The 22,675-nt window shown below is 33.5% G+C and overlaps 2 protein-coding genes across 2 annotated transcripts; one reads left to right on the top strand and one right to left on the bottom strand.

Annotated features, from left to right (window-relative positions):
- Window positions 1-638: 638 nt before the first annotated feature.
- Window positions 639-3,525, top strand: LOC140838829 (protein CLMP1-like). The gene has a single exon (XM_073205412.1). It carries the CDS (start codon window positions 998-1,000, stop codon window positions 3,302-3,304), a length of 2,307 nt encoding a protein of 768 aa, XP_073061513.1. The 5' UTR covers window positions 639-997; the 3' UTR covers window positions 3,305-3,525.
- Window positions 3,526-4,913: 1,388 nt separating this feature from the next.
- LOC140838827 (1-aminocyclopropane-1-carboxylate oxidase 3-like) lies at window positions 4,914-6,828 on the bottom strand. Its single transcript, XM_073205411.1, has 4 exons — window positions 6,614-6,828; window positions 6,290-6,516; window positions 5,714-6,047; window positions 4,914-5,347 (listed from the first exon to the last, which is right to left on the bottom strand). The coding sequence occupies exons 1-4, from the start codon at window positions 6,716-6,718 to the stop codon at window positions 5,060-5,062; spliced, it is 954 nt and encodes a 317-aa protein (XP_073061512.1). The 5' UTR covers window positions 6,719-6,828; the 3' UTR covers window positions 4,914-5,059.
- Between the last annotated feature and the right edge of the window lie 15,847 nt (window positions 6,829-22,675).

Raw genomic sequence — 22,675 nt, 5'->3', positions numbered from 1 at the left:
GAAAACCAATAAGTACTGAATTTTCAAACATAAAATTAAGCAACACGATCGAGAATTAGTCTCTTGTGAGATGGTCTCACGAATCTTTATCTGTGAGACGGGTCAATCCTACCGATATTCACAATAAAAAGTAATATTTTTAGCATAAAAAGTAATACTTTTTCATGGATGACTCAAATAAGAGATCCGTCTCACAAGATACGACTCATGAGACCGTCTCACACAAGTTTTTTCCCACGATTGAATAGTAATGCCAAACTTATTATATTTTATAAAGAAAAAACAATAACATAAACAAATTTTTGTAAAGGTCAATCAGTGGGTAAGAAAATACAGTAGATGAATATGTTTTGTATCTATTACTAATAAAAATATAAATTTATAAATTATTCGGTGTGGTGGTCGTGTTTCTCTTACAAATTGCGACCAAACTATTGCATGCAGTGTGGTTTGATAATTTTTTTGAAATCATGGTTTTTTTATATATAAATAAGTAGATACAACGATGTGATTCGATCAGTCAGACAATGGAAATCGTTGTTACTGTATTTTGGGCTCAAACAAAATGGTTAGCCCAAACTATTTGGGCCCAATCACCAAGAACAGATACAACTCGCACGTGGGGCATCGATTCCATTTTCAAGTTAGGGTTTCAAACTCCAGCTCTGTTACCTGGCTAGACACCATCTTTTTCACACACCAGACTCTGAATTCGTTCCATCTATACAAAAGATAGTTTCGATATTCTTTCTATTTTGCTAGTGGATTTCGACATTCAAATCCGATAAGCAATCAATCAGTTCAATAAAGGCGTGAGATTTGTACCTGTCAGTGTTCTTTTCTTTCCCTCATTTACTTTTTTCTTGTTATGTTATCTATTATTTTTAGAAAAAGGTGTTAATCGATACTGAAAAGCATCGACGATAAAGCTTATTTATTGAAAATTTGAATATTTACACCGTAAAGTTCGAGGCTTGGAAGGATTTAAAAGTAGTCTATGGGGAAGTCTAGGCATAGTAAAAAGAAGATCACTGGAAACCAAGCCCAGAGCCAATACCAGGTTTCTGGAGGGGATAACTCTTCCCCCGCTCCCGTTGCTAATGGTGGTGTTAATTTAGATTCATCAGCTTACTTAAAAAGAGCCCATGAGCTAAAGGAAGAGGGCAATAGGAGGTTTCAGGCTAAAGACTATTTAGGTGCCCTTCAACAATATGAAAATGCCCTTGAACTTACCCCTAAAACAAGTCCTGATCGAGCAGTCTTTCACAGCAACCGAGCTGCGTGTATGATGCAAATGAAACCTATTGACTATGATGCTGTGATATCAGAGTGTACTTCGGCTCTTCAGGTACAGCCTCGGTATGTCCGAGCTCTTTTAAGGAGAGCTCGCGCATTTGAAGCGATGGGGAAGTATGAAATGGCCATGCTGGATGTGCGTGAACTGTTAGTTGTGGACACCAATAATCGTGATGCTTTGGAGATTGCTGAAAGATTGAGAATGGTGTCCGGACCTCGCACAGAAGCCCAGCAGGACCTCCAAAGCCGCCCATCGCCAGCTGCCTTGGGTGCCTCTGCGGTTCGTGGAGCCCCAGTTTCTGGCCTTGGTCCTTGTTTGCCAGCTAGACCTTTATTCAAGAAGCCGTCTCATTCAGCTGCAGTATCAGCTCTACCATATGATAATAAGTCGGAAAAGCTTTATCCTATCCCGTCGATTGAAAATGAGGGAGAGACCAAAATCAAGTTTCCAAAAGTTGTCTTGAAGCCGTCAAATGGTTCTTCAAGATCCAATACTGATGGTATTAAGGATAACCAGAAGGAACAGTTGCTTTGTCAACCAAATTCGCTTCCACTTTTTGAGCAATCTGCACACTCTACAAGCCGATGGAGACCGTTGAAACTTGTCTATGATCACGACATAAGACTTGCACAAATGCCAGTGAATTGCAGTTTTAAAGAATTGAGGAATGTGGTTGGCAATCGTTTCCCTATGTCAAAAGCCGTCCTGGTAAAATACAAGGACAATGATGGTGACTTAGTAACTATAACATGTACCTCCGAACTTAAAATGGCTGAGTCATGTGTCGATGACCTTAGTCTGAAAGAGATTGATGCTGATAAAGGAGAATCTGTTGGTCTGTTGAGGTTGCATATTGTTGAAGTGAGTCCTGAGCAAGAGCCACCTCTACTAGAAGAAGATGAAGAGAAGCCTCTTGAGAAGGAGGTGGATAAGGTAGATGATGATGTGTCACAAATCTCACTGGCTGATCCTGCAGGAAAATTTATGGATGCTGAGATTGATAAACAAGAAAAATTTTCTCAGAAAGAAAAATCCGGAGGACTAGAAGACCCCGATTACAAGGAGATGGAGATAGATGATTGGTTATTTGAGTTTGCGCAGCTCTTTCGGACCCATGTCGGGATTGACCCTGATGCTCATGTAGATTTGCATGAGCTTGGTATGGAACAATGTTCTGAAGCACTTGAGGAAACTGTGACTAGCGAAGAGGCTCAAAGTCTTTTTGACAAGGCAGCCGTGAAGTTTCAGGAGGTGGCTGCTCTTGCCTTCTTTAACTGGGGAAATGTTCATATGTGTGCAGCAAGGAAAAAAATGCCAATAGATGATTCATCTGGTCAAGAGATAATGGCCACACAGCTTCAAACTGCGTATGATTGGGTAAGAGAGAAATATTCTCTTGCCAGAGAGAAATACGAAGAGGCTCTATTGATCAAACCAGATTTTTACGAAGGGTTGTTGGCTCTGGGGCAGCAGCAATTTGAAATGGCCAAACTTCATTGGTCGTTTGTACTAGCAAAGAAAGATGACCTGACCAAGTGGGATCCGACTGAAACTATTAGCCTTTTTGATAGTGCAGAAGAAAAAATGAAGGCTGCAACTGATATGTGGGAGAAGCTGGAGGAACAGAGAGCTAAAGAATCCAAAGATCCTATTGTGAGCAAGAAGGATGAACTTTTGAAAAGAAAGAAGAAACAGGGTAGTTCTGCAGAAGGCGATACCTCAGGCATAGGGGGTCGAGAGGAAATTTCTCCTGAAGATGCAGCAGAGCAAGCTTCAGTGATGAGATCTCAGATTCATCTATTCTGGGGTAACATGCTTTTTGAGAGGTCTCAAATAGAATGTAAATTGGGCTTGTCTGGTTGGGAGAAAAATCTCGATGTTGCAGTGGAGAGGTTCAAACTTGCCGGAGCTTCTGAAGCTGACATTTCGACCGTTGTGAAAAATCACTGTTCTAAAGAAGCTGCTGCAGAAGTGCCTGTGTCTTCACCAATTAACAGCATTCCGTAACTATCATCTTGTCTTGTGTTGGGGGAAAGAGTTGTGTACCCATATTTTGGGTCTAATCAGAAGTTTTTCTGTCGCGTCCTTGTGTCGTCTTGGCCTGCAACATGACTCCTGGAATTTTCAAATGGTTTTACCATTTATTTTTGACTTGGTTCATTTTATCCGTGAAACTGAAAATGTTTCATCTTGATTTAAGAGGGTAATAAAGTGGCAATATTATTTCATGTTCTTTTGTCTGTTTTTGCGTGTGTAACAACAAAATGGCTTGATGTCTTGGTCCAACTTATGCATTTTAATTTCTGGTTATCTGAAAAATCACATTTTTGGCTGTATGTATAGCTTGGTAGATAGGAAATGCTTTGCTGAATCACGGCTGACCTGGGAGTTCAGAGTACATTTTGATGTTGAGTACACAACATAAGTGATGAAGTCGATCTCGAAAGTTTTATTTACATGAAAAGGATTAAAAGAAGAAATTCCAGAAATAATTAGATTATCATGTTCATGTGGAACGGGTTATTGTTGAAACAATTGCTGGTGCTACTCGGAATTTATCGACGCATTTAGATGCTCAATCATTAGCCAGTTGAATTCTTGTAACCTCAGCGAAGTCAGCTCACTTTAAAATTGATACCAACTCCAGGTCTTTTTTTGTGATCTTGTGCTTGTACATCGAGTTTGAAGATCATTTGTACTGTTCTTGTGTCGTTCTCCAGGTTGATTAATTCTGTATCGTATTCTGTACACTTCTCTGCTTCGAATTTTTATGAGACTCGATCTTCACAAATTAAATATCAACCACATTTCCAGAGTCAGCTTATGCATTATGAAGCTAAGTTACCCCGGTGGAAACGGTGCATGAACAGCAACATTCTTATGCTGTGCTTTCAAACTCTCTTGAGATTTATTAGTCTCTGAATAACATCCGTATACCAGCAATATACATGTCTGAATCATGATTTACGCTGCATTAATCGATGGAGTGATCTTTTTTTTAGTAGCACCGATCTAGCTTTTATTTCCCCCTTACCATTTACATCTGCTTGGTAGCATGAAATGTTTGCAGAAACATTTGTACTTCTGTAGTTTCCCAGCATGAACAGATTACATACTTTGTAGCGCTTTTCTATTCTCATTATACATGGTGTTTTATGGGATGGCGCTAGTTTTAACTCTACATTCTAAACGTGACGAGCAGCTCAGTACATTTTTGGAACTTACTTTCGTATGAAAACCATTCCAAATGCCCCGCAATGCAAGAAACTATTTGTGGTATCTATGTTTTCTAATTTACTACTGGGAAGGCTAAAATCTTTTAGACACGCACTTTTAAAAGTCGGAAGTTTGTGGGAAAAATTGTGGTATTACACATTGAGTCCAAGTGATTGAAATTTAAAAGTTTGTTCCTTTTTCTCTTTTTTGTTTGTTTTTTCCCATCCTTTTTCTCTTTATTTGCTTTCACCAAAGACTGCTTTTTGAGTAGAAACGAAACACACTCTAAAAGATTCCCTTTTTTTTTTTTACTTGAAACCTTCAAGCATTATTGGAACACCTCAATAAGTTTAAAAAGAAAAAAGATAGATCTCTCATCAAAATAGAAACTTGGAGTCGATTGACATATAAAGAAATTCTCTTTAAACCCGTCATCATAATAAACTATACTATCCAACAAAAGCCAACCAAACCCTTTGAACTATGAAATATAACATAATAAACACCCTCAATTGTTTTAAAGTTTCCATTTACTTTTAGTGGTACTTAAGCAGTTGCAATTGGATCCAATTTAGCTGTGTTCTCCATGTTCTTGAAGGCTTCAAATCTTGGCTCCTTTGCCTCGAACTTGACTCCTACATATAGCTTCATGTAATCTTCGAAAACGAATTTCGGGTACAGATCTTTGTTGTCTTCCTTCTCAACCAATGCTGGCGCCGGATAGATCACAGCGTCACTTCCTGGATTGTAGAATGATGCAATGGACATTCTAGTTCCATCTGTCTGTGCGATCACCCGGTGCAGCACGCTCTTGTATTTTCCATTTGTTATCACCTTCATAAAATGGATGAAAAACTTAAGCAGGATTCACTACTATCCATAGAAATGGGGATGGACCTAGCGCGATTGCCCCACCCCTCGACCGAAAAATCTTTTTGATTGTGCATAATTATTTTAAAGTTTCGTGTTTCATTCCTGCACGACTGATGTTCTCCTTTCACTATCTCGCCTTCAATTCCTTAGTTAGACCCAAAGGCTGAGCCAAGATCCAATTGTTCTGGATAATGGAGACGAAATAATACCAGAGGAAGAAGATGGAAGGCTACATGTATTTTGGGGTATGACTTGCAATTTCATTTGGGTTTGCCTCTATCTCACCTTGACTCAAAAACTAATGGCTACTGGAATATAAAGTATTACCTCAAGCTGGTCACCAATGTTGATGACAATGGAATGGCGCATCGGAGGAACGTCAACCCATTCTTCGCCTTTGAGTAGCTGCAGCCCGCTGACCTTATCATCTTGGAAGAGAAGAATTATGCCACCGGCATCGGTGTGGGCTCGGAGTCCCTTGATCAGGTCCGGCTTGGGGCATGGGGGGTAGTTGCTGACCTTTGTGCCAAAGGTTGGGCCTTTGGATCCATAGAATGCCTTTTTCAGATAACCCTTCTCAAGCCCAAGATTTTCGCACAGCAAATCAAGAAGGTGCTCAGCCAGCTTCTCCAATTGAGATGCAAATTCCTTCATAACTTTCCTGTCATCGGCAGTGAAAATATTCAGTATAAAACGTGTACTATGCTCAGTTAAAGGAGCTGGGGCGACGTCCCTGGTGGCCTACCAAGATAATGAAAATAGCCATGTTTTGCTTATTATTGGCAAGTTCTGCGCGATTTCAACAGGGAGCGAGGTGGATGTCACCTTTTTAATTAAAAAAACAAAAACATGCAATTTTTCTAAACATGAAGTCGCCCCGTGACCAAGTGTTGGGACAAAAACCTGTATTCATCTTCAAGATCAGGGATTTCCGAGATGTTTGATTCAGGAAGATGGCGCAAGAAGAAAGTGCTTTCCCAGTCTAAATCAGAGATTTCAGACTGAACAGAGTCCAGCCCTTTACTCGCCACCATTTCCTTAAATCTTTGTTCCATAGTTCTCTTGTAGTGCTCCTTTGTCAGCCTCTCCACCGTGTCCAAAAACTCAGGAGCTATCCCATGATTCACCAGCTGCAAAGAGAAACATCACCGAAGACCCAGAAAACTCATTCAAAACATGTGTATCATGCTAAAATATTACATACAGAAGTGACAACTGAAGCAGTACCTCAAAGAAACCCCAGTTTTCACAGGCATCTTTTATGATCTCCATCGTAGCAGGCCTCTCTTCTCCATTGAGATTCTCCATGTTAACCACAGGGAAAGTCGCCATTTTCACTGATCTTCTCTCTTTGAAACTGTGTGTATATGATATATCCCGATGTGTGGAGGGGAAGGCTCTTGGGGGGCAATTTATAGAGGAGCAAGGGTTGCATCTTTAGCGCATCTAATTAAAGTCATTGGATTAGTTAATAATTATTTGAATTGTTCATGTCAAAATTAATTATATGATAATCCAAAATGTTTTTACAAAGGAAAACATGGAGATAATTCAAATGGCATATATCCAAATCTCGCTAGCCAGGAAAGCAAGAACAAGACTCGTGAAGGATGTCTGTGAATCTCATCTACATGGACCCCTACCGACTTTGGATCAATTCTTTAAATAAATAAACGAACAAATAATATTTCTTCTTCAATAATTTATTTTTTCATCCTCTTTTGTTCATCGTTCAACGTAATTTTTGATCGCACACAATTTTAAATCACCTTAACTTTTGTCAAATTGCCAACGATATCACATTTGAATTCTCACAATTTGCTAGTTTATAATAATTAAGATCGCTTCGATCATCGCTTGTAAAAATTTTAAAATCTCGAGTCATAAATGGTGGCCAAGGAGAGCTACGTTGAGGCGGCTACTGTGTCGTCCATGCACGAGTTATTATTTTTAATCCAATGACACAAAAAATACTCTCACGGATTTATACATGTGAGACGGATCGACCCGACTCATATTTCAAATCGAGAATAATATTTTTTACATAAAAAATGATACATTTTAATGGGTCGATCTGATAGGATGTTTGTCTCACATAATTGACAAACGAGTCAGTCGTCGGATAAGAGTTTTTGTACAAAAGTAATGACCGCGTCTAGTTTTTTAAAATATTTAGTTTAATTTCTAGTTGCTTTAGTAAATTAAGATGTGTTCAAATTAATTAGGTAATGTGACGCGATAAGTGAATTTTGATAGTTTTTTAAAATCTAAATATCGATTAAATATTTTAGAGGACATCTTTCAACGTGCTTCAATTTTTTTTATATATTTTAATCATAATATTTAATATGAAATCTAAATTGGTACACTTTTATATATATATATATATATATATATATATATTACTTTTAAAGTATGCACGATGTGCATTACGCATATTGTAGACACACCCACACACGTTTTAATATATATAAACTCAAGTTGAACCTTGAACATCATGTACTTAGAAAGGCAGAAAAATAGGAAGACAGATTGAAGAATGAGTACCATAAGGTTGTATTTGGATAGAAGAACTTGATCTGGATGAAGGGTTTGATCCATCATAATTATCATTACATATACGAAGATAAACGACGGGGTGGATTTGAAATTCACCAAACATAAATTTTTCCAAGCAGTCAAATGATTTTGAAATTCAAATATTCAAATCCTTCTATCAAAGCGCATCCTTATAAGGTCATAAATTTTCATCCAACACAACATTTTTTTGTTCGACGACTCGAAATTTTGATGGGATCATCCACATTACCATGTACGTGGGCCGGAAAAATGTTACGTATAGTGTGCACGATTAATGCACCATGCACATCATTGTGCATCAAGTTGTGCTCAAAATTTCAAACCATCCAAGTTAATAGGGAGATGACATTATGCGTATCTCGAGCACGAGCTAGGCGCCTCTCGTGCCCTCTTGATCAACTCTACATGCCCGACGTTGTCTTGCGAGTCATTTTGTACTAGACTGTGCATCACACTATCTAAAATTTTGAAAGCAGCGGCGTTGCCGGTATTCAAAATAGGGATGAATGTATATTAAAATTTTAAATATTCTTTAATGTATTTTAAAAAAATCCTTTTGTATAAAATGAACAAGATAAATTTTAAAAATCAGTAACACTTTTATTTGGAAAAAATATTTTTAAGATTTAACGTATCTAGATACGTGATAAATATCGTATATAATAATGAATTTTTAAATAAATTCGCAGAAGAGTAAGTCAAAAAATTTAAAGTATCTATGACATTATTCATTCAAATAATATAACTATATAATTTTTTACTTTAATAACTATCGCTTAATTTTCTTATTATTTATATAATTTTAGTTTATTCAAGATATTTATGTAAATATATACTTATAATTAGATCAACACAAATACAAATAAAATTTTGATTTTTTTTGAGTAAATATATAAAATAAAATAATCAGATAGATATAGAATAAGCCCAGAAGATATATTATATAAAACTCATAGAAATTCATGTATAAAAAATTAGCTCGATGACTAAAATTCAGAAAATATATAACTATATATATACACACACATTAAGTCCGAGAGTAAGCTGGACTAGAGCACATCTTAACCTCTAGTGAAGTTACGCCCCTGCATGACAATACGCGCAAAGCACATGTAAAACACCCAAGTCGTTCGTCTTCGTGGCTGCAATTCCATGCTTGGAAGTTTTTAAATATTTTTTTTTTATAGATAATCATATATAATCACAAACAGTCATCATTTTTTATGTAAAATATGTAATTAAATAATTTTTAAGCACAAAAAACTTCATACAAAGCAAATAAAAATATATACATGCAAACCAACAAGATAATTAATAAAGATTCATCATCATATTAATGTTATCATACTAACAAAGTAATACAATTATTTTTACCAAAATCTAAGTTTAAATTTCAAATTTTCAATCTATTATCCATCAGTATAACAAGTACTAAAGTAAACATAACTAATCTTCCAAATCATCTACATATGCACCATCTACTACATCTACATATTCCATAACTAAGCTTTCAAATAATCTACATATGCATCATCTACTATATCTACATATGCGGGCTGCGGGCTTAATGGTTGAGACTTGAGAGTGAAAACCAAAAGTAAAAAAAAATAAGTTGGGTGTGCTAGGGTTTTGAGATTTAAAATTAGTTGGCTTTAACTAGATTTTTGAAATTGTTGACTACAACTTAAAAATCTTGACTGGCCGCATCGCCCGCCTGCTCACCGCCTCGACCCGCCTCCCCAACGTCGTATAGCTTTGGCCGTCTGAAACACCAGCCTCAAACATAGGCAGTACGGTCGAGGGCCGCCTATTGGGGATATGAATAGTCAGTAGGTTAATTATTGATGAGTGATACATGTTATAAAGGTCCCTTGTGTATGACATGAGATCGAACAAGAATTGGAATTATCATAGCTAGCATTCTGTCGCATTAAATATCCTTAAATTGCATATCCCACCCCAAATACCCCATTCGGGTTGTACAAAAGCTAGCTCCATCACTAGCATTTATGATTTATATATATTATTGAAGTTAAATCTATTTTTCTAAAAACATGCATGCCTTGGCTTTGAGAGCATAGATATATATTTTGATTTAATATTTTTAAAAAATATAATTTTCTCCAACATTAAAAAACATTACCCTTGAAGGGTCGATTTCTAAACAAAAATTACAAACGATTTATGTTTGTTTTTTAAAGTGTGTAAAATCATAGACATGGTCATTAATTTATGTCCTTGATGGAGATGACACATTAATTATGAAGCCGGTTTTGGGAGTGACAATGTGTAGGATCGAGTGTTTTAATTTATCAAAATCAATAGTTGTTGGTATCAGTGTAATTCAAATCTTTTAAATGTATAGTAGTACGAAATCACGTTTCGATTGCTCTAATCAACAAAGTCAATTATTGCACCCCCAAAAATATCTATCTCGGTAATTTTATTTCTTGCAATCAACGAGAATCCTATGAATTTGGCTTTGAAACCAAATTTTGGATTGATCATTTATCATTTCACTAAAAATTATAGTTGCTGATAACGGTACAACTCAGATCTTTTAAAATGTATGTCATAATCATCACGTTTCGATTGCTCTACTTATCAGAGACAATTATTACACCAAACACAATGCAAATTCAGTTCGACAACACATTCGGCAGAACCGAATATGGCAGTTAATAATTAACTCTTCTAAAACTACACACAGAGAGTATATATATGCAATTAATTTATTTTAAAAGTAAAAATTACGTTTTCGTAGGGATCGAATAAGAGTTTTAGAGGGGAAAATAAATCTTTTAAATTTTTTCGAAACTTTGAGAAGTTGTTAATAATTTTAGACTGTTAAGAAATATTCTTGAATGACTAGTTTTTTTGAACTACTGAAAAGTGATTAGATGTGAAAATGGTCCGACCTAACCAGTTATAACCAATATAATGCAATTGACCGTTAACAAAAAACGGGTTGAAAATAATATACAAAAATGTAAAGTGCGTAATAAAATGAGACTCATAAAAATGTTCATATCGAGATTAAAAACTCCTACGTCATCATTCTTCTACTTAGAAATGATTCACTAAATGACTTTGGTTTTACAACGTATTGTGACAATCCACTTCAGTTAGAACTTATCACTACCTAAACTAAAACACTTAATGATCACTTTACAAGATATCGATGTTTAAGAACTCTCGATTCACCAAAAAAAAACACAAAATAACCCAACGGTCAGCTTGATGGTTTGAGTTGGTAACGTAGCACATAACGATCCTTGAAAATCTGATATAGTCTGACAGGCGTATGCTTTGACATTTTACTTCCTTGACTTGTTAAGGATGCTAGTTTTTCGTAGTTTCACTAGTATTGATTTTGTTAACTAATTACAATTTTCCAATGAATATTTTGCTACTGATGCAACACACAAGTTTTTATATGTGTGCATGCTTTATCTTGTCTTATTTTATTCATTAAGTTTATTTGTGAATCTAATGAATATATTATGCTCATGTTGTTAATACGTGTAATAACAAATCTGAGACACATAATCTTAATATTTTTGTACTTTTATGTTAACAAATCTTTTCAATATCAAATATCCTCTTATATTTTCTTTTTGATAACATATACTTGAGTGAAAAACTTGAACTCGATATACTTATAATTAATACAGTATAAATATTCTTACAAACTTATTCTGATAATAACGTCAATTGCACAATAATTGGAGGACTCTTTAATTTGGAGTAAGAGACCCCACGAATACTTTAATCCGACAAACTGAATATATCCATTCCGCATTAACCTTCATACTTCCACCACTTCCATTCTGAAACTTACCATCATATGTACAGTAAAAATTTTAATTTTTCTAAATAAAAAATATAATATTTTCTTCAAGAAAATAAAAAATATAATATTTTCAAGAAAATAAAAAATATGTGGAGCAAGTGGGGGAGACGTGCGATTGCACGGAACACCAAAAATATTAAGTGGGTCATTCCCATTTGATTCGCACACGCTTTCTTGTTCTGTTTTGCTTCTTTTTATTTATTTTTTCTGTCGTCGCACACAATATTACCAACATATGTTGCTACGATATATATATATATATATCCGTACTTACAATATGGTATATATAACGGGAAATTTGGCTTCAGTCCCCAGCCGCCTTTTTTCTTTGTTTCAAGTCCCTAAGTTACTTTTTAGTAACATTTCCACATAATGTACCCATCCACATGAGTGTACCACTTTGTATAAGTATTTTGTGGGTAAGTGAATGCAAAGAAATATATATGGGATAATAACTTCCCTATATATAAAACTTTTTATATTTATCGTCGATATGAATATTAAGTTTTAATAGTTTATTAGAATGCTTATATCTCATATGATAATGTCTCACGGAAATATTATCGCATATTTATTTTCTTGAGACGAGTTAATAACAAGTAACATTTTTTAATGAGTCAAGTCGAAGAAGAGATACGACCCACAAAAATATATATTATAGATAATTTGGAATGGGCGGCATCATATTTATTTTGGAAAAATATAATAAAAAACTTATTACGTATAGGGGTGCTGTATTGTATAGCGTAGCGAAAATATATAGCGTATATCGTATCAAAAATTACGGTATTAAAATTATTTATACTGATATCGTACTGAAATGAGATAAAATTACCAGATTTAGTTAACAACAAAATGTATCACCTAATTGATAGACATAAAATCGTTTTAAAAACCCTAATTGCGCAAAACGCGAACTCGATCAAATGATGAAATATTATATATTATGGAATGAATTAAAATCAATCAGTTTTGTAAAAATAATCCCATCAAAACCTTATCTATATATATATATTGCATGTCATACGTAGATATATATATATATATATATACATAGAATCCCAACTTTGGAATGGATTCATTCTCTTCGATTGTCTTATCAGTCTCGCTCGATCGAATCGAATCCAACCCTTTTGTACCAGAAACACATCACATGTTACTCTGTCCAATCTTAGGTTCGATGAATTTTCTTTCTTTCATTATGCGTGTGTGTCTCCGACTTTGTTTGAAATTAAAGATTCCAATCTTTAATCGCAAGAACCACAAACTGATCGAGAATTAAAAGCAACTTCAATGATTGGTTTTATTGATGGGGTGCATGCATATATACTACATGTATCACAATTCAGTATATGAAATATTTATGGTTAATAGATATATATTCTCATTTATTATTAAAATATGTCACATATCAAGATATGGCAAAAACTTATGTGAGACGGTCTCACGGGTATTATTTGTGAGACGGATCTCTTATTTGGGTCACCCATAAAAGAGTATTACTTTTTATGCTAAGAGTACTATTTTTTATTGTGAATATGGGTATTTTTGACCCGTCTCACAGATTATGATTCGTGAGACGGTCTCACATGAGACTCACTCTCAAGATATAGGTATCATTTACCAAAGATATTGTACAAGAGAAGAAATATGAATTTGTAGATCTAGATAACCAGAAAAAACGTTTTGGTAAGACCTACGTACCGCACCAATTTTCTTTTCCCAGTTTTGCTCAACACTTTATTCGATATGACGATATATAGATTCCGTAGACTTGTTAATAATTGTAACATCCCTAACCAATTAACTTTTTCCACCTTTTTTACTTTGTTGTCGACTGATTAACTATATACATTTGGTAAGTTACCTTTTCATTTTATTTATCCATCATTAAAAATATAGAAATCTTACTTGTTAGGATCGAGAGATTGATTAGAAAGATGGTTCAATAAACAATCTCACAAAATTCTCAAATTAATTCGGTTGGGTTAACAATACTGAATTGTAATTTTTGTCAGTTGGGTTTAAGTAAACCAACAGCTAGACATTGCGCTTAAATAGGCTCACTGATTAAGTTTGAACAATAAAAATGGCTAGGCTAAATATCAGGTAGGCTAACAAAACTGAAAAGTAAGCGTAAGTGCACAAACAATTATATGTAGATGTTCGGAGATTTGAACAACTCTTAAGCCATCTCTTCTTTCATTTTAAAAAAGATATTACTAGAAAACTTTTGGCAATTACAAAAACTTGCAATAACCCACTTTAAGTGGGCTTATCACTGACATATTGAAACTTCTAGCTATATCACAACTCAATCAATCTTATTTTCATAACAAAATACGTACACATAGCGGAAATTATCCTTAATTATCGAGTATGAATATTGAAATGTGTACTGAAACAAACTCTTGATCAGTTGGGTGAAAGCTTTGATTTTTTAATACACAAGATATATAATGCTTGATTGTTGATAGTAGATTGTAACATCTGACTGTCCTCCTAAACAATCTATTTATAGTTTTCCATCTAAATATTAGATTTTTGAATCCATTAGATATTCCAGATATAGTAACCGTTATGTCATGTCATCGTCCTTTCTGACAAATAGTATACTTTGGTAGTGCACATGACTAATAACTTTCTGAACATTTCAAAAAGTTTGTTAAAATACGTAATATTTTATCCGATTTGTCAGCTTGGCCCTGATCCTTAAAATAAATGATTTGGAGAATCTTCAGAGAATGTCGACTGAAATGTATGACTGATTCAGTTAAGTAAAGTAATCAATAGACCTCTTGAATCAATCACATTCTCTATACATATTAGTTATCTTTGATATCATTTTTTCTTCGAATAATCGGTAACGAAAATATCGGTAACGAAAATATTCATTATTAAACCAAATATTTGAAAAATAAAACTATATGATGAATAAGCAACACATAATATAGAAAGACCTTTAGATACATGCATGGGACAGATTCACCCCATCACTAGCAACATGGAAAATGATTAACAATTGTATTATGTTTAACATGATAGATATCTCACATTTATTAAATCGAGACCGTTGGACGTATATATATATATATATCATATATATATATATATATATATATGATATATATATTATTTACATAATAATAAATCCAAAAACAATATCTAAATCAACTGAACAAGTTGTCAAAAGTGATTGTGATTGTTCCAGTTCTAACATTTTAACGTATATGCAGCTCATAAAATACTCAAAGGCAATACAATCAAAGTATATATATATATATATATATATATATATATATATATATATATATATATATATATATGCAGCTCATAAAATACTCAAAGGCAATACAATCAAAGTATACACACACACACACACACACACACACACACACACACACACGAATCTTGTGGAAATCCTAGGGTGGTTGAGTCACCTAATTTTGCTAAAATGAGCCAATAATTGAGCTAAAATTAGGAGTATATGTACCCTACTCGTAGTTTCGATATAAATGGTACTCGGAATAGTACCTCTAATTATAAGGCTTCGACTGATTAGACACTGCGCAAACGCCAAACTACGCACATGCTTTGTTTCGGCTGCTAATTGGTTCACCTATAAGTAATATATACCCAATTGCGTAAGAGTAAGATGGTCAAATATATGGTTGTATTTGGATCGACAGAGTTCAAATATATTTAAATGTATTTTTGTAGTGTTTAGGGAACCATGATCATATAAAATTCAAATTCACGCTTACATGTTTATATAATGTTTTATGTTAATTAGAATAGAATTCAAATTCACCCAATAATGGAGGCATCTGAAATTTTTGTAGGTTGTGTAATAAATGTGTAAATAAGTAGTTAATGGATTTAAGATTTTATCGTTTGTTTCATCGTTGTTAATAAAATTGTAATTAAAATTCATAAATTTCAAATGCATGTCCCCAATTGCAACCTAAAATAAGTAACTTAGATTTAATAAATTCAATGATTGAATTTCCTATGTACTATCTCAATCAGATCGGTTGTACGTGATAGTGAGTTATAAACTAACAAAGTTGAATAATAATTGCTTGTGATTTGAGAAAAAAGGAGTTGAAGGAATGGTTTCAAAATTGAACAAGTGCGAATATAATTAGGAGTCCAAATCATAGTTTCGAGAGTTTGATATTCATGACGGACAAAAACTTGTGTGAAACGGTTTCACTGGTCGTATTTTGTAAAACATATATATATATATATATATATATATATATATATATATATATATATATATATATATATCTTATTTGGGTCATTCATGAAAAATATTATTTTTATGCTAAGAGTATTATTTTTTATTGTTAATATCGGTAGAGTTGACTCGTCTCATAGATAAAGATTCGTGATATCTTCTCACAAGAAACCTACTCTTCATGGCATATATCAGCTAATAAACAAGAAAAAAAACTATAAATGGATAGATTTCAAGAACAGCCAAACAAGTATTTGGATAGAAGCATTTTATTTAAAAAGTGGTTTTGATTTTGAAAAATTAATTATGAGAAAGGAATTCAAAACATATTAATTTAACTCTTTTTTTAAAATACTAATTAATATAGCCCTTTGAATATTTGTAGACATGTATATTGACTTAACATAATAACTACGAAATGTACAATATTTTCGTACGTACATACATAATAGGTCTCTTGTGAGACATGTCAACTACGTCTATATTTAGAATAAAAGTAATTATTTTTGCATAAAAATTAATATTTTTTCATGTGTGACCATAGAAGATCCGTATCACGAAATTAACTCTTGAGATCGTCTCACACAAATATTTGCTCTATATATATATATATTGAAAATGAAAATATTTAAAATTAAAAATAATAAAAAGCTGAAATCGCAAGATTTTGAACATCTAAACTAGTAGAGAAGCTCAACAAGCAAGGATGCTGACCCCGAACCCAGCAGTCCTCCCGCAATGAATCTCGGCGCGCGATAGGGACTTAATCAACAGTATTTTCTTCTTTTGTTAGGAAAATAGTTTATAAAGTTGATAACTCGCGCGGAGGTATGTATTCCTGTTGCAAAAATCTAGATTTTCTTATTTGTAACAATAATTAATACGACTAAAATCTATCATTTTTCTGATAAAAAAAAAGTTGGGAAAATAAAGGTAGAATAAATCCAACCCCATCCAATTCATGCATGGCTTTCTCGGATAACTCTTGAACAAGCTATAATAATGCACTCGGCGTGCTACCTACCTATCTAAATGCTGTGTACGTGGTGGGGACTAACATGAAAAAGATATCCACATTAAATTAAACTAGTAAAAACTATCACTTCGATTTTCACTCTATGGGTCATTTGTAATTTCCCTCATAAATTAGTAGTGTCTTTGGATATATAACTAGAGCAATATCTTCACCGTAAGATCTCATCAACCAAATTTATGATATTGTTATTCATCGTCTCCTCTCACTTAACTCAATTGGATATCAGTTCTCTTTAATCCAAGTACTTATGACCTGGACAGAAGACCTACTATTTTAGGTTCTACAATCACAGTCGTCATGATAGTCCATGGAGCCTTTACTCACTGAACTATTCACTCATGGCAGTGGAGTATGTGTCTCTCCAGTCTCGAACCTAAATTTCTGTTAAGACTATAAATATTTGGATTAAAAAGAACTGGTACAAATTGAGCCGCTTATTCGACAAATATCAAGACATTCGATTTTAAAACTTTTGTTCCAAAATAAATTAAGGATGGCTGTCACATTTGAAGCTGTGTGCTTTGAAGTGTGATCTTGATTGGTAGGACGCAAAGGGCTCCATTCCCACTGCAACTTTTCATTGAAACTTTATTTCCCTTGTTTTTTTCATTAATGTTACTCTCGCATTGACCATTTCCCATCCAATTGAAATCAAAGACCAAGCTTGCAACCATGGCAATAAACTAAAAATGCTAAATGCTGTCCAATTCTCCAAAAAAGGGAAAAAATTTGCAGTTCTTTGGCTTTCACTATTTGGATTTTTCACGAAAATAAGTACTTCCTTGAGATGTATACAAGGTTTTTCATTTTACGAACCGTTTTAGTAAATATTCGAAATTTGACAATATAAGAAGTCTGATTCGATTGTATCAAGTTTGTGATGTAATTTTATTATATTGAATGGCAAGAGAAACTCGAAAATTAAAATAAATTATGTGGTTGATAGATATGAATTTTTTTTTATCACAATATGGGATAATAATTTTTTCTTCGAGTGCACGAATAAACGACTACCATGAAAAAATCTAGTTGAACTTGCATGAAAAATTTATCTCCATGATATAAAACTAATAAATTCTATAATATACTTGAAGGCTCTTGATAAATTATTTTTTGAAATCTCAAATTTATGGTAACGCAAACATTTTATTTCTTTCATTTATTAATCTATAAAAAAATAAATAATTATAAAAAATTAGGGTTTTGAGGCCCGTGAACGAGTAAATTCGAGGCCATTTACTTGTTGGACTCTACCTTTATTTAAGCCGAAACAAACTAAGACTGAGGACTCTGGCCCAATCTTGCATATCTATAGCACACCAGAGGAAAAAGAGAAAATATTCCAATTTTTCCGGAAATTTATTTCATAGACTTGCATAAGTTTGGATTCAAAACTATATATTAGGCCTTAATTCCGGTTTCAGTAAAGAATACCGACCAACTTCATCATTTTCAACAATAATTCCGTACAAGATGATCTGGGTTATGTTGGAGCATGTGCGTCTGATATCAATGTTTTGGTACAAGCCCCGTTTATCTTTGGAATAGTTTATGAGCCTAAATTGTCTAATATAGTTGCTCATAATTTGGCTAAGTTTTCTTTGTCATCTCCTTCATCCTTTGTTTGGTTGAATGACGATTTTCCTCATTGGTTGGTCGAGTTTGTAATGAACGATTTATCTTAATATAATTACAAGATTACCTTTCAAAAAAAAAAAAACAATCATGTACAATATACAACAAACGAATCAGTGCACACTTGATTAAATAACTCAAGTATCACGCCCCGGAACTCTTCCGGATTCATCGAAACGTAGTAACTCAAAAGCCGACGCAAATCCTTCGCCTCGCGAATCCGGTTCGCCACTATCATCTGTTTCATGGACTCCCTAAAATCCTCTCTAGGATCACAACTAGACATCTCCACTACCATCATTATAACAAACTTCTTCTCTTCTCGCCTCGCCTCCCGTCTCATCCTATCCTGATTATTCCTTGCTTCCCTTTTTACTCTTATCATTTGATCCAACCTTTCTTGAACCATAGCATGTGCTATGCTTGAAACAGTCAGAAACCTATCCGAATTATTTGAGATTTCTGGTTCTTCGGACGAGGAAACACTTAGCCGGAGGTGTAATTGCTGGCGGCGGGTCGGCAGTGGTTGGCGGCGGCAGTCGGCGGGGTCGGGGGTCGGCGCGCGTCGACAGGTGGCGGCAGACGGTCGGCGGTGCCGGTGGCGGGGGTTGCTGCTTTTACTTCAACTAATTTGAATTTACATTCCGAAGCTGGTCTTCTAATTCAGATTTTTTTAGTATTTTTATCACTTCGATAAGCACATAATCTTTTGCAAGAACTCCAGAGATGACCACTTCTTGCATCGTTGATCATGTACCAATTGGTTAAATCTTTATTATTTCTTCTGTTGATTTTCCAAGATTTAGATCTTAAATTTGAGTGTGACTATATTTTTTTTTCTTTTAAAAAAAAAACCATCAAAAAATGGGCAATTTAAGAATTATAAGAATGAAGAGTTGGTATGGTATGTCTTACCATTATAAAAATTTTATGGGTTCAGGCCCAAACAATCACAGGGCCCAGACCTACTTCTACCAAGTAGCATGGACGTGCTGTAACATTATGGATGACTACGAGTCGGTCAAACATTGAACTCGTCTCTAATCTGAATTGTACTGTAGACCTGCCAAATTTATAATTTTTTTAAATACAAACTTTAAAAATTAATTGAACGTGAAATTATTTTCAAAATTTATATGAATAGGATTTAAGAAAAATGAACACCTGTAAAATAAGTTTAGATTTAAAGATTTGAATGTATCCATGGGTTTTATCGATTTTAAATATTAGTCCAGAAATAGATTTGAAATCGAAATAAATAAATAGCTTTTATTCTATTGGATACAAATTTTATTTCTTGTGATGATTAGTTGATTTTTTTTTCATTTGATAATTAGACGAACTTTTAATAGCTTGTTGGATTTATTTTTAGTGTCATATTTAACATATAGTTAGCTTTTACTCTTCAAAAGATATGTGCAGAGATGATTAGGAATGTCATGATAGATGCCCATTCGACTGGAAAGTGCTACCATTGTAAGTTTATCTGCTAGAAACATTAAATGTTTCGCATCTCTTGCACATCTTGATCGTTTCTTGGACGTTCTGTTTTCTTTCTATATTGGTCATCTACATTGGGGTGTTAAATGAGCATTCAATGTGTTAAATAGGCATAATAATGCTTATTTAACACCCTCTCTCCATTGTGATTGGACATTATAGAGAGAGGGAGTCGTTCATTCTATCTTCGAACAAATTCTGAGCTACGTGACACTCAAGTTCATCACCAACTTTCCGCAAACTTAATTGAGCATATCTGGGAGCAATATAACAACAATCCGTGAATTAGTATTTCATATGTTATTTTTAATTTCATCAAAGTGTGGTTTATTCTTATTTATCGAATATCTACTTTATTTAATAAAAATATTTAAATAACATTAATATTATTTTTAAAATTAATAAATTATTTTATTAAAAAGTAAGATTATTTTCAAAAATTAGAATAATGATTTAAATATTGTAAAACATATTTATTTAATATGAAAAAAATTTAAGATGATTGAATGGAATGTGAGATCCATATATAATGAGTTTTAATGTTAAAAAGAATGTGAGTGAAAGAGATATGTTGTTAGTATCTAAGTATATACTCTATATAGCATTCTGTATGTGTTTTTTTTTCTCGAGTCACAAACGTCATATACTTTGAGTAACAATCATTCCAATTCATTTTAATTACTGCTTAATCTTTCGTAATCTCTAAAAAAATCCAAAATGTTACCAAATTTTAGGTTCGTTGTTTCGTTCAATGTTTGTTGATCATTCATTTGTTTTATAATTTTATGTTATTTTCAATCGATAATGAATTAATGCTTATTTTTCGAATGTATATTTTATATCATATTTTGTTTTGATTTCGGATTTTGTACACGTCGTTAGGGGTGAGTATTCGGTTAAAAACCGAACCGAATTAACCGAAAATCGATTTAACCGAAAATTTTTAGACTAACCGAACCGAACCGAATTTTCACAAAAACCGAATTAACCGAACCGATTTAAAATCGGTTATTTCGGTCGGTAACCGAATTAACTGATTTTTTTAAAAAAAATTTAAATTTTAAAAATTATATATAAAAGTAATAATTAATATTCTAAAAAAATTAAAATTTTAAAAATTATACATAAAATTAATAATTAATATTCTATTTTAATCATAATAAAACACTTTATTCGTAAAAAATTTAATTATAATATACAATATTAAATATAAAAATATTATAAATTATATTTAAAACATAATAAAATAAAATCAAAATTATTTATTTAATAATTCGGTTAATTCGGTTAAACCGATATTTTTTTTACAAAAATCGAAACCGAACCGAATTAACCGAATTAACCGATTTTTGAAAATTTCAAAACCGAATTAACCGAACCGAATTTCCGAATTAATTCGGTTCGGTCGGTTAAATCGGTTTAACCGAATTTTTGCTCACCCCTACACGTCGTTGTCCTCATTTTTCTGACGTTTCACATTGCTACTGGCTGTGCGTAACTTGTGTTCAAGCTTTATGACACATTATTTTTAGCTGTCGATTAAATATTGCTCTCTTTTTTGTTTTATTAATTATAATATATGGTTGCGTACGCTGAACCAAGATCCTGGCTCCGCCCCTGAGTGGACCCAACTATCTTCGATGAGTTGATAGATATTATAACTCACCATTGCGGATGTCTTTACAGGTTCCGTTCAGTTTGTCGGCCCAGCATCTGATGCAGTCAATCACACCTTACTGCTGGAACTGGGAGCTCAAGTATGACTCTTTTTTGTCGTGACATTTTACGGAAAAATCGTCCTGAGAGTCGTGGCCTTTGAGATAATCTATGTAGCCACCAGGAGCTTTAACTGATTTTCTTTCCATTGGATACCTTGGTATCGGTGGTTCATTTAGGACATGTGTGGAAGTTTCTGTCCTTTTTATTGAAATATTACTGGAAATAATTCCAAATCGAATATGAGTGATAAACTCGACATTGAAGGTTGCATTCATGACCCCCTATAGTGAAATAAATTAATATTTCAATCATTTTGCTTCTTTCAGTTTCTTATAAGGTGAAACGTCACAGTCCTAATTTAAAACTTATTTTAGATGAGGTTTCATCTTTTATTTGATGCATATAGGTGACTTGACGACACATATTCTTAATCTAAATATAATTCTATTCAACGAACACATTATTTATCATGGAACATGCAATATAATGAAATACATTTGTAGGGTACAAGATTGGAGGGAACGTTTTGTGGGTTAATGAGATCCTACCTATATGGGCACTATCTCACTTCATTTCAACGGATAAGATCTTGCCACATATACAATTTCAAAAAAAAAAGTAGGTCATAGATATGTATGGGCAAATCTTGGTAATTCATCCTATCACGGAGATAATGCTCACATGAATAGGATAAAATAAATCGTTTTGTGTGGACTAAAACCA

The sequence above is a fragment of the Primulina eburnea genome, chromosome 8 (assembly GCF_022965805.1).
Source record: "Primulina eburnea isolate SZY01 chromosome 8, ASM2296580v1, whole genome shotgun sequence".
Lineage (NCBI taxonomy): Eukaryota > Viridiplantae > Streptophyta > Magnoliopsida > Lamiales > Gesneriaceae > Primulina > Primulina eburnea.
This window is presented reverse-complemented; position numbering and strand designations above follow the sequence as displayed.

Bases quoted from the DNA above. Each gene is read 5' to 3' on its own strand.
- LOC140838829 (XM_073205412.1), top strand. From the start codon at position 998: ATGGGGAAGTCTAGGCATAGTAAAAAGAAGATCACTGGAAACCAAGCC.
- LOC140838827 (XM_073205411.1), bottom strand. From the start codon at position 6,718: ATGGCGACTTTCCCTGTGGTTAACATGGAGAATCTCAATGGAGAAGAG. The intron at 6,517-6,613 runs GTACTGCTTCAG...TTCTCTTTGCAG, and splicing joins AAAACTGGGGTTTCTTTGAG to CTGGTGAATCATGGGATAGC. The intron at 5,348-5,713 runs GTAATACTTTAT...CATTTTATGAAG, and splicing joins ACATTGGTGACCAGCTTGAG to GTGATAACAAATGGAAAATA.